The following is an 18,568-nucleotide window of genomic DNA, read 5'->3' as shown; positions in this document are numbered from 1 at the left end:
GAGCGTCGACTGCTGTTGCGGCACTATCGAGGATGATGTCTAACAGCTCAAAGGTGTGCGCCAGTAGACGTAGGTTACTGGCAGGCATTGTCGTCTCTATCCACAGGTACGGCGCCCCGTCATGGTCAAGAGCACTGAGGGTAACCAGTTACCTACAGAAACTGGAGAGCACCTACCGCGTGCTGTGCCTCAGAGTGATATCTGCCTACCGCACGGTATCACACGATGCATCCTGCGTGATAGCGAGCATGATGCCAGTCGGGCTGGTCATTCGGTAAGATGAGGAGTGCTTCGAGCTACGTGGAAATAAAGGAGCCCGCAAGCGCACCAGGGTGACCTCGGTCGCCAGATGGCAGCATGAGTGGCATAACTCCTCGAAAGGTAGGTGGGCCCACCGGCTGATACCTAGCATATCGAGCTGGGTGAGAAGACCCCATGGGGAAGTTCACTTCCACCTGACACAATTCCTGTCAGGCCATGGCTGTTTCCGACAGTACCTCCACAGGTTCGGGCACGCGGAAGTCCCAGCCTGCCCTGACTGCCCAGGTGTAGACGAAACTGCCGAGCACATACTGTTCGTATGTCCTCGTTTCGGCGTCGAAAGAAGAGCAATGCTTGACGTCTGTGGCTGGGACACAACCCCTGATACCCTTATTCAGCGGATGTGTCAAGCGGTGGAGAAGTGGAACGCAGTCTCGACTGCAACCACCCAGTTTGCCTGTAGGCTACAGGCAATTTGGCGCACCGAGCAACAGACGACGGGCACGACTAACTAGTGATTGGTTAATTGGAGCGAAAAAGGCCGAGCGCAGAAAAGTGAGTGAATGGTCTGTTCATGCTGAGGCAGATTTGGCGCAGCGACTGGCAACCGCGTAAGGGGTAAACCCAGCCACCCCAAAGCAAAGCAGAAGAGCGAGTGTATAGGCGTATATGTGGACTGCCTCATGCCAAGATGGGAGGGTCGTAGTGTAGTATGTTGGGACTTAGCTATCGATGCCTCGTGGCGTGGCAAAGGAGTGAAAGGGTAAGCACAAAAGTCAGCCTCTCATGGTATGGTAGAGGTGAGCCTCACAAGGTATGAAAACGGTGTGCACCCAAGTAAGCCTCGCTTGGTATGTCAGAAGTAGGGCCTAAGAAAAATGTCCCACATGGGATGCCAGGGGTGTAACAGAGTGGTACGATCGAGAGTGAACCAGGTGATAGGGTGAGCATCCAAGTCAGCCTCACATGGTATGTTAGAAGCTAGCACAAAAGTAAGCCTAGCAAGAAATGAAAAAGGTGAGCACACAAGTCAGCCTCGCAAGGAACGAAAAAGGTGAGCACAAAAGTCAGCCTCATGTGGAGTGTTAGAGAGTGAATCAAGGTGCGATAGAGATGGCACCCAAGTAAGCCTCATACAGAACGTATGAAAGCGTGAGTACATCAAGTACAGCCATGCCCCCAGAAGTAATACCGAGAGGTAATCCCTGGGGGGAACGATGGCGGAGCCCAATGGAGTTTAGTCGGTATTATGGGCAGCGTCACCATTCAAGCCCGACTCGCCCCCAGTACACCCCGTGTGGTAGCTTGGCACCTACTAATAGCACGTGTACTGGGCTAGTACGTAAAAAAGGAAAAGAAAACAAAAAAGGGACTCGAAACAAACGTTAAAATTGAATCGCCGGGACTGAATCTTTAGCGTTACCCTGTTAGGGGCGAGGTAAACATTGACAGCAGTATTCCAAACGTTTGTTGGTTTCTTCGGAAAACTCAGACAATTGATTAACTCTTCAGTGGCAAGATTTACCTGGGAGCCCACTGTCCAATAGAACGCAGCATTAAAAGCGTTGATTCTTATTGTCGTATACCTGCACCATGTCTAAACCGGTATTTGGAGAAATTTGATGAGCAGATGGTGGACACAGGTGAGTCCACGGTAGAATGGGGTCACTTCGTTCAGAAGTGCGTGTAGTTTCTTGTGAAGCCATCTTATTCTGCGTCAATGATCCACAGATATGCGATTTCATAATGACTCGATAGATCTCATAGCTGTCCATCAAATGTCCCAAGAGTGGTCGTAGTCATTCTCGCTTAGAACCGTAATATCCAACACAGGCAAACATTGGTATTAATACGTTCCAAGGGTCCACTAGCACGATGACGCGGTCCACTGAACGGCTCACAGTCGCGAACGAACCATAGTGTCCATCCTGCGTTGACTAATATATACCTAACATGCATCATCTTATTCGTTTCGACTTCACAGAGATTGGAACAAGCTTTATCAAATTTCAGTATTTTCAAACCAGCTTCTAAACATTCAATGTCGGATTGTGCTCGTTTTTCATTCAAGTTTTCTGTCAGGTCTCCGGAGCTAGAAAAAAAATCCTTCATATGAAACAGGATTCCTTTGCAAACAGCTGCATCAATGTTCGCAATTGTCTTGACAATCATCCCTTAGCCGTATTTTACCAATTTTAGCCCGGTAGGGTTCATAAGTACTTAAAAAATGAAAACAATGATTTACCACTCATCAAGTGATCGCTGCAGCCAGAGTTTAACCAGTCTATTAGAGTTTTTTATATTTCTCATTTGCAGGATCGGTTATGAAAGTCACTACATTTTTCTAGTCCTAGTTTACCACACTATTACCGCGCAGTTGTATCCATCGAACTCGTTCGTCCATGTGCCCGCTTACAAAGTTGAGATCGACGGTGTATTTGATGCGAGTGTCTGATATACGCAAATCTGCTTGAGTATAGAAAAGTCCTAAGTTCAATAATTGAAGACGCTGTATTGTAAGCAACTACAATCAAGATCAATTGCGAATGATGGGACCTAATGCTATCAGAAAACTAAATCGCCAACTTTCACCTGGGCCAATTAGAAAAAAAATAAACCTTTCTTTAGAAGGTAGTGGATTATTCTGTATTTTTTGTCAGGGCCGCTCGAATGTAGTGAGCACACCTCATGGAATAACGGTCGTTGGCTGCATATACCGGAAGGAGCATGCTTTTTGGCCTGTCAGAAACAACCATGTTGAGCTGCTTGCTTCCCTCAACCCAATTCAACTTGCGTGATAACTGATGTTTTGTTTGAGAAATTTCCAATTTCAGTTTTGGATTCCCTAATTTGTTTACAAAGCGTGAAACAAAAATACTTACGTCCTCGGCCTCCTGTGTCGTGTAGCCGTTGAGGTTCTGCGCACAATTCGAGCCACTGTCACCAGGACTCTGACGCTGACCTTCAAACTGTATCGGGCTTCCCTGCCGCGAATCCTGTTGCATTTGCTGTGGCATTGGCAAATCATCTATGGACAAAACAAATACAATGATTTTTTTCTCTGCCTCATACACTCGAACAATCATTCAATACCATAATTACCCCAGTTATCAAATAGATCTCCAAGACCATTGATACCGTCCTCGTCGCAGTCTTCGCCAAGCCCCAAATCATCGAGGTTACCGTCGCCGAGCGTCAGCTCCAACTCATCGTTGATGTGTTCGGCCACGAAAGCCGATTGGGCCGACTGTAAGCGAACGAAACAATAATTAGAAATTAAAAATTGACAGTGTAACCCATTCCGGAATCAACAATTACCTGTGTTCTCGCACTGGTCGGGAACACCAGGATATGCGTGCACGTCACATCCTGCGGAGTGGTGAGCGGTGACTGCATCGACAATTGGCTGAACCGTTCGTCCGGTGTGAATTGATCCGGCATAACTCTAAGCTCCGAATCGGGTTCCAGCGTTACCAAACAGGCACTCAGTATACTTGGTACCGACACTGGATGCATTAGCGAGCACTGCTCGCAAATGTCCTTCAGATGTTTGGAAGCTTTCTGTAGATTTTGCTTGCTCAGCAGCCAACTCCATCCTTTCAGCTCACCGTGCCCTATCCGACCGATGCGCCCGATAACGATTCGCCATGGTTGAACTGTCTGCGATATTAGACCTAGGATGAAATCCATCAGCTTCTGGAGACCCATCCTTCGGGCAGAGGCTCGTTTCCGCCGTACCCGGTTCGGAATGTCGATATTGATGGTCACAGTTTCCAGAAACTCCCCCCGATCGTCCGTCGCCACTGCCAGCAGCCAGGTCTGATCTTCACTCAAACAGTAGCTGCAGTACATGATCGAACATTGCTGCTTGATGCTCGTTTGACCGAACGATTCCGAATTTTCCTTCTTTTCACACAATTTAGCCAACACGTACGGAGGGGTGTAAAGCTTGTATGGTGCTCGGTTCTTTTCGTCCTTGTTCTTCATGAACTGTTCGGCGTTTGCGGCCGTTCCGAACCCGGTCAAACTTTTGACATTGTTCAAGTGCTGCATGAAGCGTCGACTCTGGGAGAAAATGCTCAACGCCTGACAGCGCATGTGATCGCTTAGCCTCAGTCGGTTGCGACTGCGTCCCAGCTCAAGAATACTTTCCAGAGAAATTAGCTAAAATAAAACAAGTTGAAATTAATTTTCAATAATTTGATCGAATCATCGCAATTTGTTGATCTTACCTGCACACTAATATTGGCTCGGATCGAATCCGGAACTGTGTTCAATATGTTGGAATAGCAGCGCAGCAGCGAAAGACAAGCTAGTCGCTCGATTTCTGTCGAATCCGTCCCGCAGGTAAATGGCTCTACCATATACAGCACGATATGTGGCGGTTCTTTGCCATCATCGTCGTGTTGCATCCGATCGGCTGGACTTGATGAGGACGTGTTTAGATTATCGCGACTTTCAGTGTCTGTTCGAGAGGAAAAGTTATCTGAATTAAGGAAACGTGTTCAAAGTGAGAAGTTCAATTTGATACTTACCGTTGTCAGACTTTGGTGTGCTGGGTGCCTTATCACCGGGTTGTGTTGGATCCGGAGTACTTGGTGGCGGTGGAGGCATCGGGCTTTGGTTTGGAGCATCCCGATTGGGGGTGGAACTAGCTTGGGCTAAAGCTAATGCAGCCGCATGGGAGGAAGCGGAGACGTTGTGATTTTCCGGCGGATCCAGCAGACTCTTGTCCGAGGGTACTTTTGACAGGTACGGGGCCAACTGTTGCTGGCAGGTCTGCGCATACAATTTTAGTAGTTCACTTAACCTCGTATTATCACCCAGACTGGTGAACCATTCGTCCATGCTGGAATTTTGCGTTTCTTTGAGCACTCGATTTGAACCAACCCGGAGTATTCCGTCCCAACCCTTGATAGGATTATGTCGGCCTAACTTGCACATTTCGTACGTTGTGCTCAGCTCTTTGAAGTAGGTTTTTACTTTGGAAACTATCAGATCATTATCCGGAAGCACCACAACATAAGCGATGTCCCGAGGATAGGAGTACGGTTCGAGAAGCAATTTATCCCAATACTGTATTGCGTATGGGGAAAGCGACAGCCAGTCCTTTTCGTAGCCAACGACCAACGATGGGACCGGTTGGGGTTCACACTGGCCTGTACCTCGTCCGGCGAGTCTGTGGAACTGCCGCCAGGTGAGCGGTCCTTGTATCGTGTAAGGAGCATCCCACAACCTGGTGGTACACTTTTTGTGGAAGGCATCCTGGAGGAGCGGTTGCATCGATTTCATTATTCGCACAATATCCTGATTGCTTTTGGGACCGCTAGCCCGCAGATACGGCCATTTGTGAACGTTCATAACACCCCGGAGTAATCCAGATTTCATCAACGCCGTATCATCGTATTTGTTTTCATTGATCGCCTGCAACCGGCTTTGTTCTAACGCTAAACTAATGACCTCATTGGCATCGCTATATTCCAACATATGCACGGATGCATTGGTGAAACTCTTCACGGTGATTGCACTTCGGAATCGGGCGACCGCCCGGTGAATAGAATTACTCGAACTCTGAATGACCGCACAGTGCTCTCGCAGTAGATCCATGATCCTGAGCGGTAGCGGCGAGATATCACAGTTGACTCCACTGCTGTAGTCACCCTTGCCAAGCAGGTACTCAAGCAGTGATTTTTTCTTTTTCGTAGCCGGGTCTTCTGCCATACCGGTGATCTCCAACTCATCCTCGTAGAACAATCCGGCCCGGTGGGCCAATCTTCTGTTCACCAAAGCACTGAAACCGCACGTACACTTTATCGGATCCTCATCCATGTATCCATTCTGTAGACTGTTTGTATTGATGGACACCATTCCGGAGTTAGCACCGTTATTAGCTGGCGAATCCAACATTCCAAAGGCACCGTTATTGTTATGATTGTTCCCATTGAACTGCGACACGGAAGAAGGTGTAGATTTGGCTTCCCGTTCGCTACTGCCACCACTGGCTAGTCCGTTCTTTCCACCTCCGATGAAGCTCGTTCCCGGCAATGGTAAGTATGGGCCAGAATCAGCCCCGCGAATATTTCCAACACATTTTGGACCAGCGTTACACACGCACAGAGTACAGCTGTTGAAATTGTGATCACGAAAGATGTTCAGCGAAGTGTCATACAGCAAAACATTAACCAGTAAAGCATTGGTTTCGATCGCTATCCTTTGCAGTGATGCGTTGGTTCCACCAGCGGCGAATGGTGTTTGAGGGCCATCTTCCATACCGAACTGTTTGTTGTGGTAGGACGAGGTAGTGGAGGTAGCAGGCGATGCAACAGCAACGTCGTAGGGTGGTGGCGGCAGAATCGGAGTCCGTCGGAAATTCATCTGCATCATTGGGTTTGGACTGCCCGGGATGATCGACAGCGATCCACCACTGGCTCCAATCGGAGATGGATACGGCAAAGGGCAGGATCCTTGTGGAGTCGGCACTCGCATAGAATTACCACCAGCAGCGCTGCCGCCACCAGGAGTAGCAGGAGAGATCGGAGACATACCTTGTCGTAGGGGAACATTTATTCCCATTCCAGGGTGGAACATGTTGTTACTCAAAGGTCCGTTATTCATCGCTGAGGGACTCATTAAACTGCCGCCCGAAGTCATCATCCCTCCGGGAAGCGAATTAACCGATGGTGGTCTCGATAGCGGTTGTGACTGACCGCATTGCGATGATGGGTTTGAGTACGGATGGCTAGCTCCGTTGAGATTGAGCGAATTTGGAGTACTTAGTGGTTGCGGTACGACCAGTGATGGTTCTTGCTTTAACATACTGTTGGTAATAGAGCAAGCATTTGGTGAGATGTTTTCCAGCTGTGCTTGAAGTTGCTGTTGAGCTTCCTGTTGCTCCTGGAGTTCCCTTAACTTCAGAAACTTCTCGCGCTCCTGTTTCTCCTTCCGCAACTGCAAGGACGATTTGTAGAAGCAGTTCATTGGAAGCTCGACATGGGGTTGCATCAGTTGACTTGGAAGCTGCTGGAGAGGGGCATATTTCGAGGATCCAACATATGTACAAATGGGCGGGGGAACAAACACGTAAGACCAATCCTCAATCTGCTCCTCTTGAGGACTGCCAAGAATGGGGACAGCTGCCGCTTCCACCATAGTGTCTATTACGATCCCGTCGGAAAGACAACCTCCTCCTCCCGGGCTCGAATTCGGGTGATGTTCTAAACTCGGTGGGGTAGGGAACATCTGCGACAATTCTTTTGGACTTAAAATTCCCGTATGCACCGCATTTCCCGGCCCCGTAAACCTTTTGATATCTTCCATACAACCACCGCCACTCTTATTGGAAGCAGGACTTGTATTTGCGTGAATATCTGAATCATCATGATAGTTTGCACTGTCATCAAACAATTGATCCAAATCGTCCAGCGCTGGTTGTAGGCCCTGCTCCGTAAACAAGCTATCATCCTTATCCTCTTTCTCCTTCTTTATTTCATGAGCCCCTAACATTTGACTCTCGCCGTCACTCCGGTCGCAACCGATTTCCGTTTTAATCTGATTCTCATTCAACAGTCCCGGTTTCACATCTTCCGGCAGTGCCAATGGATCCTGTTGGTCTTGTCGGACGCCACCTCCCGCCATGGAACCTATTCCACCTTCCGTTCCTGCATTCTGAAGTGATTGCAGATACTTCTCCGAATGTTTCTTTTGATCGGCATAGAGATCGATGTTTCGAAATTGCTGAGCCAACTTGGAATCTTCATTTGGCCGATATCGCTTCACTGGATGGTTCATCCAGGCATCGATCACGGAATAATCGTACAGCAGGTGTGACGTACTTGGACTTTCCTCACCCGTCATCCCTTCGTAATCTCGCGATGACAGGGAAGGCCTTTTCAGCGATTGCAAAATTTGCAGCATCGCTTCCTTCTTGTTAATCTGATTGTGGGTGATGATGGGATTCAAACTGCTGTATATGCTAGGACTGGTCCCCAGCATCAAACCGTCTCCCATGATCCCCAGTGCTCCCTCGGATTTTATTCGCATACCCATCATTCCATGGCTGGGTAGATTTCCGGGACTGCTGTTGGTAGTTCCGCCGCTACTGCTACTGCTGGTACTACTCAGATTGTTACTAACGAGCTGTTGTGATGATTGCTGCTGTTGCTGTTGTTGCTGTTGTTGTTGTTGCTGCTGCTGCTGTTGCTGTTGTTGCTGCTGAGACTGCTGCGAGGACGGAGCTTCAACGCTCATAACCCCACCCGGATGGGACGGGGTGTTGTAGGGTGAAGCAGTAATACTTTTACTATCATGCTGATCGGTTGGCGTTGGTGCCGGAGTGTTCTTATCCAGGTGATCTAAACACGGCGTCCCGGGTTGAACACTCCGCGGGTTGTTCGAGGCGGGTGGATGTGGTGACATGGTTATAAGCTGGAAGGTAGAAGATGCAAATGTGAATCAAAGGATAGTATCAAAAACACGGGTGTTAACCTACCTGATCGCCCGATGGTCCAACCGACGTGGGTTGGGAAACAGATGACGGCTGCATCGGGGATGGAGCTGCACTAGCGGGTGAGCCTTCCGACGGTAATGGATGCGAATCGCCTATGGAGAGCGGATTCCGACAGTAGGACGGTGGACCTCCGTATGGTGTACTTCCACCGGCTCCGCAGTTTTGGTTTGACCTAGTGAGTGGGTTAGAAGAGTGGAGCGCGGCTGTTAGATTAAAATCGGTCTCGGAAAAGATGCGGGGTTGAATAAGTGGGGAAAGTTGCAAGCAAGGTGCTGATTTTGTTATTATACTTTGATCCCGTATTTCAGATACGCTATCGAGCTTTTTGCACGCTATAATGGCGGTCAACATTGTTTTGTTCGTAATACGTTAACAGCACTTACTATCACAATAGTCTATTGCGTCCAAGGTATAAATATTTGACATTTCAAAGCGTGTTGATTTCTAATCAGAAATCAATTCAGAAATCAGAAATCACCACACTCCTTTGGCCGAATCCACCAAAGGAATGAGGTGAAGCCGGCTCCACCCAGAGTGAAGGAGTCTGGCCTGGAAGACGGAAGGCGAAGTGGAGAGATCATTCCGGGTCTTAGACCACGAGCTCAGTGCGATAGCCTAAAGTACATCTCCTACACGAAGTTCCCAAAGAAGGTTAAATACCTATCCGAACCGGTCTTCTTTTCCTCGGTCTGCGAGTAGGTGTATAACGTCAACGTGCGCCTTCTGGTCGAATCTGAAGCGGGAGATCTATTCTAACAATTTTGTGGCAAACACCAAAAAGTAACAATGAGGCGACCAATGAGTTGAAGAATATGCCAACATCCTTCTTTCGACAGAGGAAAAAGCACTCGATATTTTATATTTCTCGAGACCTCACGGCATATTATTCACCCTAGCTACTGTTTGGTTGCGATGGTCGCTTTACGTGGGATTATATCTATATCCCAGCACGTGACGTTGGAATGGATGGTGCGGTAATTTTGATAAACCCCTGAATTCTAATCGTGAAAGTGCTAGATTGAAAGCAATAGTGCTCTGCTGTAATAAAGGACGGTAAAAGGGATACGTCAAATTGAAGTCGTTTCACGAAAAACTTCGCTTTACTTAGACGTCATGATAGGAATGTTGTCTACGTGTTGTTTCTACCGCATTTGCCATGAACTGTCAGCTGCGAGCAGCTGGGCGCTGCGACGAGAACACAGTAGAGTCTATTTAGTTGAAAAATGTTTTTTTTTCGAATATTCAAAATGGGGGCTTCAAAATGGCGTTTTTCTCGAGACCGTTATTTTTCTTCTAACGGAAGCAACAAGACTTGTTCTATTAATCTGATTTCCTTCATCCAAAAAATGTTTGGAAGCACATACTTTTTCGTATGACTTATACCTAACATTGGAATGAAAAATGATTTATTTATAATTTTTAAAAAAGATTAGAGTAAAAAAAGAGACAAATTTCACTTTTGTTTCTTTAACGTCTACAAAATAAGTTTTGCTTTACCTAAAGTTATTGAGATTAGGTATAAATCATAGCAAATTTTATCTATTTTAATAAATTATATCAATTTCTCATCTCGGTTATCTACGAGAGGCCCTGCACATTTATTTAATTCATTTTTTGGGTTTTGACTACGTGAAAATGTCACCCAAAAGACATGATTCGAACCTGCAACCCTTGGGACTACGGCCCAATGCACAAACCCTTTTGATTTATTTGATTTCCTCGCTTTATACCAAAGCCGAAGTTTTCATTATCGTCTGGTTTATGTCTGCCCTGTTGGATAACACCAAAAAGTCTTAAATGTGCAGGTATTGGCATTTGTGTCAAAACCCACAAACGAGTCAAGTGATTAAATCCGTATGGTGACTCTCGGACCGCTTAGACGCACTTCCAAGTGTAACGCAATAACGTATAGTGCAAAGTTTGCTAATCCACTTCCAAGGCTCCCTTTTCTGATCTCCAACCCCTTAGAGGCTTTGGAATTTTTTTTCTTGTGTGTGTTCTGAGTCGCCTGGATACCGTTAAAGGAAGTTATGTACTTATTGGATTACCTTTCACATTCATGTCTTTCCTACCAGTCTGCACTGGGTTCTATGCACGTGCAAAAATGACCTGACAAAGATTCAACGTTTCTAGAGTCCACCATGTTCGGCCGTTACCAGTGATGTACCTAATCCGCTTCTATAACTTTGGGGTTTCCCCGGTTAAAAGGAGTTTTTCAGAAGATTGGATTTTTGCATTGTTTTTTGACATTTTAATAATAGAACGTTGATTTATTGTTATCTGCACATATTTGGTAATTCCTGAGCATTGCTGTTATTAAATTTTGCCTGAATCTGCAACTTCTGCAGAGTCGTCCTCGATTTAAGCATTGCCTGTTTGCTGATTTTACATTTCTTTACAAAAGCTGTAATTAAGTGATACGTTAGCTTCACAACACGTTCCGCGCTAAGTCGATTGCGTTTCTTATTGTGAATGCACCTAAACATACTAATAACCTTTCCACTTTCTACTGTTGTATATAATGCGTAAAAAGCAGTATAAAAGTTGGTTGAACATTCGCGCATTATTATTCAGATTTTTATTACTCAGGGGAATTACGACTATTTGACTATGTTATATAAAACGAGTTTGTATAGGTTGCTGCAAAGTTTACAAAGCATGTTCTATCCTTGCGACTTTTATTTTGATTCGCCCGAATAAAAATGCAAGATTCTTAGCAAACGTTTAAATTTAGGAACAATTCAATAAAACGAAAAAAAAAATATTTTTCGGTTGGGTAAAATGATTTGGAAAAAAACCCAATAAAAATCCAAAAATAAAAACCTGAGAAGATGAAATTTTTCCCAGTGGTACATCACTGGCCGTGACAGAAATATCAAAAAATCGCCCTTGTAAGCTTAGTTCGTTGGCAAATAGAGAAAAGCAGACAATTGATATTGCTGGAGTACAAAGTCTACACACTTAGTTGAGCTCGACAATTTCCCGCACAGCAGCGTAATCAGTAAATGTTTATACTGATATCTCGGAAACGTGTGATTTGTTTCCTGATTGTCAACGAGTTATTTCCCAGATCTCAGCAAACAATTAGAGCTTTTACGGAGATCTCAGCGAAAACTGAATTTGCTGAGACCTCGGCCGTTCAAATGGTGGCAAAAGTTGCAAAACGCGCTGAGATTCGGCAGCTAAAAAAATACGTGTGTATGTACCAGCAAACCAGGTCGAAACAGACGGCGTTGTTTCCGATTCCAGTTTGAGATGCGCGGATCTGCTGGAACACGGAGTTGTTTTAAAAGCCCCATGCTACAGCAGGTTAAGATATTGGACTGTAAACGATTGCATTCAGTCGCAGACTTCTATTGTCTTGACCTTCACCGGCGGTCTACTCTACCTATGTCCTCTTTGACAGGGTTCGTCGACTCGTTGGCCTTTTTTTGCCACTTGTCCGAAAATGTCAAAGAATTTGCTGCATTTTTACAAGCACAATAGCAGTATTCTAGTTAGGGAGCTGACTGGATATTTCAAACCCAATTGTCACATAGCTACTATTCAGCGTGCTGAGTATTATTCGTGTGATCTTTGTGAATCTAATTACGGAACTTCATATCATTTGATAGGGTGTTGAGCCCATTTTCACCATGTTTCTATTATCACCCTACCCATTTGAAGCCGTTGGTTAGAGCAGTGTCTGCCATCTTTGTTCAACGCATTAAGTCAAATGGTAGCGCAACAATAGGGGCACTCGATTCGAGTTTTCGTTGCGCTCAAACACGAGAATTTCACTGTTTTCAGCGCATTTGTGTTATTATATTGGTTCTTAACAACGAAGCAAAGCTGTTGATGTCAATTTTTTCGCATTCCATTGATTGTAGGCCGAGAAATTAATGAATTGGTGAGGCACCCTGCTTAGTATGGTGAAAATAGGCACTTTACCCTGCAGTAATGCAATTGGGTATCCGGATTTTTGGTTCTTCATACATAGATCAACCTATGTACAGAGAGCTAAAACTCAAGCATATGCTATTGTTTTTAACCCAGTGTGGTAAAGAGCTAAGGTAAGGTTCAAGCCGTATTTGCATAACAATATCTCTTCGGGGGTGTTGTCGTTCTTTTTTTATTTCGATTATAGAGGTTTTAACCTTAAGGTCATTCGTCTCTTCCGGTTAGAAAAATCACTTATGAAAAATTTCTAACCCTATGTGCGGGGTTGGGACTCGAACCCAGGTGCGCTGTGTACAAGGTAATCAATTTACCAACTACGCTGCGCCCATCCCTTGTTGTTGTCGTTCTATTATCTCAATATCCTTTCGGGGTATTCGATAATCGAGAAGTGTCTTTTATTCCCTTGGGAATGAAGAATACTCCTGTTTTTTCTATGTTCTCTGCGTCGTTATTTTCCTTATCCCTAGCCTTACTTCTTGCCCAATCCTTCCCATCAGGGACATGATGAAAAGACAAATCACGACAGAGCAGAAATCTCCGATCAACATGGAGAACGTGCCATTTTAGCTAGTCGATATCCGATAACATTGAGTCCACACAAGAGCTTCCTCCGGAGGAAGAGTACGGATTTTTGCTGGCTTAATTCTCGACACCGCGATTCAAGCTCAGTATAAACGCGTACCAGACGCGAACTCCCGCAGGCAGGGTCCCAACCAGAGCTTAGAAATATTGACATCCCCGATTAGAGCTTGAAAGAGGAACGACATTCAATTCATGTCCACCGCGCTGAAGGGAATGTTTCAGTTGTTTGCCACGTCCGTTATTCGTTCGGTGCTGCGCATTCATTCAGTTATTTTCTGTTCAAATTCAACTTCAGTTGCAAATTTAATTTTGTTTCTATGCTAGTTGTGAGTGGGATTATCAAGCAACAAGGTACTAGACATAGATTATGCGGTTCATTTATGCTCGAAAATGTGAAAGATGAACGCATTGGATTAGGGTTGGGAAAACCGAGGCATTTTGAGAAACCGGTATTTTCGGTATTGAAAATGAAAAAAAAACGGTAAAACCGGTAATCAAAAAGAAAAAATGAAAATTAAGTTGAATTTACAAAGCAGTCGCATTTAACTTGGTTCGATGCCAATTCATACTTTATTAACAAAATAATCGCTCAACAGACGTTACGTTAAAATTGCTGTTTTCTTCTTATACAAATGCTTCAACATATACTGAAAATAGTGTTCAAAAAATGTTTGAGCCAAGCTTCAGCGCATCAGAAACGTTTTAGATTTGTTATAGGTCAGGTTAAGCTCTGTCTATTTTGTCATCAGTATTCAAAATACCCATTATAAGAGTCCTACTTCGTATATGAAACCGCTTAAGCATCAATTCCACCTCGTCTTGAAAATCAGCGTTTTTTTGCTTCCTTTTCCAATTGAGCATGAGCAGGATGACCGTACAACTCGTAATTGCTAGTTCTTGATTGAACAGAACAAGCGAAATTGCACAGAAAATTTGCGAATGGAACCTGGGAGTAGCTATCCATCCTCAATCGAAAGTACTGTACGTTATAATGCCAACAAACTAAACATTTTTGTGGAATAATGGTAAGATTTAGCTGAATAGTATGTTCGGAAGAATTGCAGTACATAATACGAGTTATGTTTTGGTTAGAAAATTTTAGTTCCGAGATGTTTGGCAGAATTACTGAAAAATTCTTGTTCTACAACTTTGTAGAAAACACTTAATTTCTATCTCTCTCCGTTGAAAAGTTAGTGTTGGCGCCATCTATGCGGTCACAGCTGGAACTAAAGTTTACTAACCAAAACATAACTCGTATTATGTACTACAATTCTTCCGAACACACTAGTGAGCTAAATCTAACCATTATTCCATAAAAATGTTTAGTTTGTTAGAACCTAATACTGATACACTACCATGCACTGCTAGGCCCCATGCAAAACTGACTCAGACATCACTTCGTTATAAGTTTAATAACTTTTCTTGTTCGAGTCGGATCGCTTTGCAGTCTTCAACAAAGATTGTTGTAGATAATAGAATTATAATAGAATAATAGAATTATCTTCTTAAGTTTCACTTTTGGTGATAATCTGATGTATACAGTGCCCCCTAGCGGTGAAAATGTTCGCAAGTGGGTTTTTCCGTGTAAATTGTCGAAAAATCCCATACAAACTTCAAGCGCGTTGGTCCGGTAGCTAGACTTGTTCGATTTCACTCAAATTTGGAGCAGACACTCCTGGTGGGACTAGGAATCGACTCAGGGGTGGGCCGATGGGAGTCATTTTTTCTGTCACTCTAATCTCCACGCTTGCCACGGGCAGGAATTTTGTCAGTGGAGTGGGGTAAATAATTGCATGTGTGCAATAACTCTGGGCAGCTAGCTACCAAGAATTTACAACAGATTCTCAGATTGTTAAAAATGCAACTTCAACACCGGACAACTAATTGTCGAGAGTGTTGTTTAGTTGATTCAAGCAACATGTGACTGCTAAATATGCTAATAGCTGTGTAATTGAAGATCTCGAAATATAAATACTATTCATCGTATTATTATAACTATGAGTTGATTTCTCTCTCCACAAACGATTGAATATGATGCAGATTGTTATGCAATTAACATTCGCGTGCGTAATAGCATTATTTTATACAGCCATGTGCAGAAGTTCGATCGAGCTGCATTCCACTGCTTATACAAAAACATTGAAGTGTCCCAAAAAACGCGATCTTACTTCTAACACTAGTAGGTGAAAATATTTTTAAAGTATTTCGAAAGCTCTATTATAAAAAAAAACAATGAAAAATTATTTAAATAGTTTTTGCTAAAAAAAATACCGAAAATGCCGGTTTTTCATTGTTGCAAAACCGGTGTTTCGGTATTGAATATTTGGACGGTTTTACCGGTTTTCGGTAACGGTAAAACCGGTACTCCAAACCCTACTTTGGATGGTGAATGAATTTGTATTTTCTTTGAACTGATGGAATTAATGAAGATAGCGTTGAAACTGAATGCTGGTTTCAGTAAATTCACGCACAAATAGGCAACTGAATTTGAGATTGTGCACCTGCAACTCATGATGGGACAAAGAGTGCTCAGAGGTGCACGTGAAGGATGCATTCGCATCCAAATAATTCTTAAAGGTAGGAACGCCTTATAACTTCAGGTAGTACTTGTTATTGGCGACGGTTCGCCAACTAACTATCGATAGAAACATCAATAAGTACTCTTTGTTACACTGCCCTGCCGCTGCCTTGAAGCGTTCTGAGTTTTCAGTATTTGGAGCGTTTTTTTGTACTTACGCATTTTCTCGTTAAAGAATTAACTTGGGAAACTGAGCTCTTTTCAATCGAAAATAAAAATAGCTTTATAAATACTAATTGTTGTTGTTCATTGCACGTTATCTATTTTAGTAGTCTACCACTCATGCTTTCAAGGATTCTTTCACAAATAACGCCTTAGTTATAATAAGTTCCTCTAAAACTCTGCAAAACAAAACTATCGATCTGAATTGAGAAATAAAATAATGTCGTAATTCACTATTAGGCGGATTAAGGGCTGTATGCACGGTTAAATAAAACAACCTGCAGCATAAGTTCTTTTAACTTACTTTTGAGTTGTGCGTCGCTTTCGCACTTATTAGTGTTGTCAAAAACAAAACGAGAGATTCGACTCAGTCGAGGTCTTCCGTGGAGGAAGGTACTTTTGAGTTATTTGGGGTATACTCAAAATTAGGTAAATACAACTTAAATTTGAGTATAAAAAACCTATCAATGAGTTGTAATTTTTGCCGTGGTTAAATGGAAACTACCTTCAACACGGTTTACCTAATTTTAAGTTCCCCCACGATACCACGAGATTGAGTCAAAGGAACTCAATTTTAGGTAGTTTTTCGTTTCCGTGTGGGAGGGAAGCTACCCACATACATTGCCGTTATACGCACCACAGCATGCTGCGCGTTTGACAGTCATTTTGCGTTTGTAGACTATCCCGTGCGGTGTAAATTCTTTATTTCCAAAATGTCGCGCACGATACGCGATTTTGCCAATAAAGTGTGAATGAGCGTCGGAATAATCGAATGTATCACGAAACGGAACTACCTGTAGATCTTATAGGCAGAAAGTCGAAAAAACAAAACGCAGAACAAAAGCAACGTGCGTCAGCAAAGGCCCAGAAATTCACAAGTTTTACAGTTACTTTACTAAATGTATGCAAAACCCCTTTCAGGTTCACAATATCATACTGCCGTCGTATGGGTTGTGGATAGATGGATTCAAGTGGAGAAACTTGCTCGGAAAGTGCTGATATGGCAAGCAATATGTTCATGCGGTTTGAAGTCTACCATTTGTTACAGTACCAGAACTATAAATGCGAGGATCTAGCGATCTGAGTGTGTGAGGAAGATGTTACTCTCTGTATATAAGGTGCATTGTACCCGAGCAAACGAAAAGCCCATAATACCCCCATGCTCATGGGGTTTGACATGGGTGTTTGAAATGGGTTCAACCCATGAAAACACCTTCACCATGGTCCGGTAGATCTCATATAAAATACCATATGTTGGTGTATTTATGGGTTATTGAGACCATTTTATGGTGTCTTGATGGTTGTGAATTTTGACACGGACCATGTTTAAGGTCTTTTCAAGGGGCTATGTGGTGTTTGAACCCATGAGTATTTGCTCGGGTATCCCTTCACTATTTTAGTCGGATTCATCGTCGGCCCAATTCTCAATTGGGAAAGGGTACAAAGATTCCAATGCACCAAATTGCTTTCAGTTTCGGTCCTTCAAACGCTACTACCCGAGCAAACGTAAAGTCCATAATACCCCCATACTCATAGGGTTGGGCATGGGTGTTTGAAATGGGTTCAGGCCACGAAAACACCATCGTCATGGTCCGGTATATCCCATAGAAAAACCATACGTTGGTATATTTATGGGTTATTGAGACCATTTTATGGGGTTTTAATGGTTGTGAAAGTGGGCACGGACCATATTCATGGTATTTTCAAGGGGCTGTTTGGTGTTTGAACCCATGAGTATTTGCTCGGGTAGGCGATTGTGTAGAGGGTCTTCAAAAAGTCTAGTAAAGCTGTTGGAAATATACAGGATATTAAAAAAAATTTGGATGATGGCTTCCAAAAAATGGGATGAAACACTTGGCAAATAGTGTAAAAATATAATAGAAAGAAAGAATAATATTAATTTTGTCTGTTCGTCATAATGTACAAATAAGGGCTAAATGTTTGTTTGAATTTTTTTATATTATTTGAAAAAAATGTGGTTGACTTCTTTTCTAATAATCGATTTGATGAGATAAAAAACCTATTTTAATCCACCTAGCGGTGCAATTGTGCCTTTCTCAATCATGAACACGTGAATGTTTGCGTTGTTTATATTCATTAAAAGCTTTCAAATGAATATATTACATTTTATTATTATAAATGACATGACAAATATACAAGAAAAAATCACTATTCGAGTTCTAAAATTTTGTAAAAGAAAAAACAGCTACATTAATATTAAATTGAAAAACCTATTTTAATCCACCTAGCGGTGCAATTGTGCCTTTCTCAATCATGAACACGTGAATGTTTGCGTTGTTTATATTCATTAAAAGCTTTCAAATGAATATATTACATTTTATTATTATAAATGACATGACAAATATACAAGAAAAAATCACTATTCGAGTTCTAAAATTTTGTAAAAGAAAAAACAGCTACATTAATATTAAATTGAAAAAAGGTGCGAAATCGGCAGTCCCAAAAAGTCGATCTTCATAAAAAAAAATTTTTCGAGATAACATAAAATCTCGACGTTTCATGCATTTTAAAGATGTTTG

The 18,568-nt window shown here is 43.2% G+C and overlaps 1 protein-coding gene across 3 annotated transcripts in view; it reads right to left on the bottom strand.

Moving 5' to 3' along the window:
• Nucleotides 1-18,568, bottom strand: part of LOC131690399 (mediator of RNA polymerase II transcription subunit 13) — a 172,662-nt gene that overhangs the window by 5,652 nt on the left and 148,442 nt on the right. For 2 of the 3 annotated variants that reach the window (XM_058976129.1, XM_058976131.1), the window contains 6 exons: nt 8,750-8,939; nt 4,797-8,685; nt 4,494-4,726; nt 3,580-4,425; nt 3,355-3,508; nt 3,144-3,289 (listed from right to left, as the gene is read on the bottom strand). In XM_058976129.1, coding sequence (XP_058832112.1) covers nt 3,144-3,289; nt 3,355-3,508; nt 3,580-4,425; nt 4,494-4,726; nt 4,797-8,685; nt 8,750-8,939 — 5,458 coding nt within the window. The remainder of the gene's footprint in view (nt 1-3,143; nt 3,290-3,354; nt 3,509-3,579; nt 4,426-4,493; nt 4,727-4,796; nt 8,686-8,749; nt 8,940-18,568) is intronic. The other variant, XM_058976130.1, reaches the window with a different exon arrangement.

The sequence above is a fragment of the Topomyia yanbarensis genome, chromosome 3 (genome assembly GCF_030247195.1).
Source record: "Topomyia yanbarensis strain Yona2022 chromosome 3, ASM3024719v1, whole genome shotgun sequence".
NCBI lineage: Eukaryota > Metazoa > Arthropoda > Insecta > Diptera > Culicidae > Topomyia > Topomyia yanbarensis.
The sequence above is the reverse complement of the archived record's forward strand: the minus strand, read 5'-3'. Positions and strand labels throughout refer to the sequence as shown.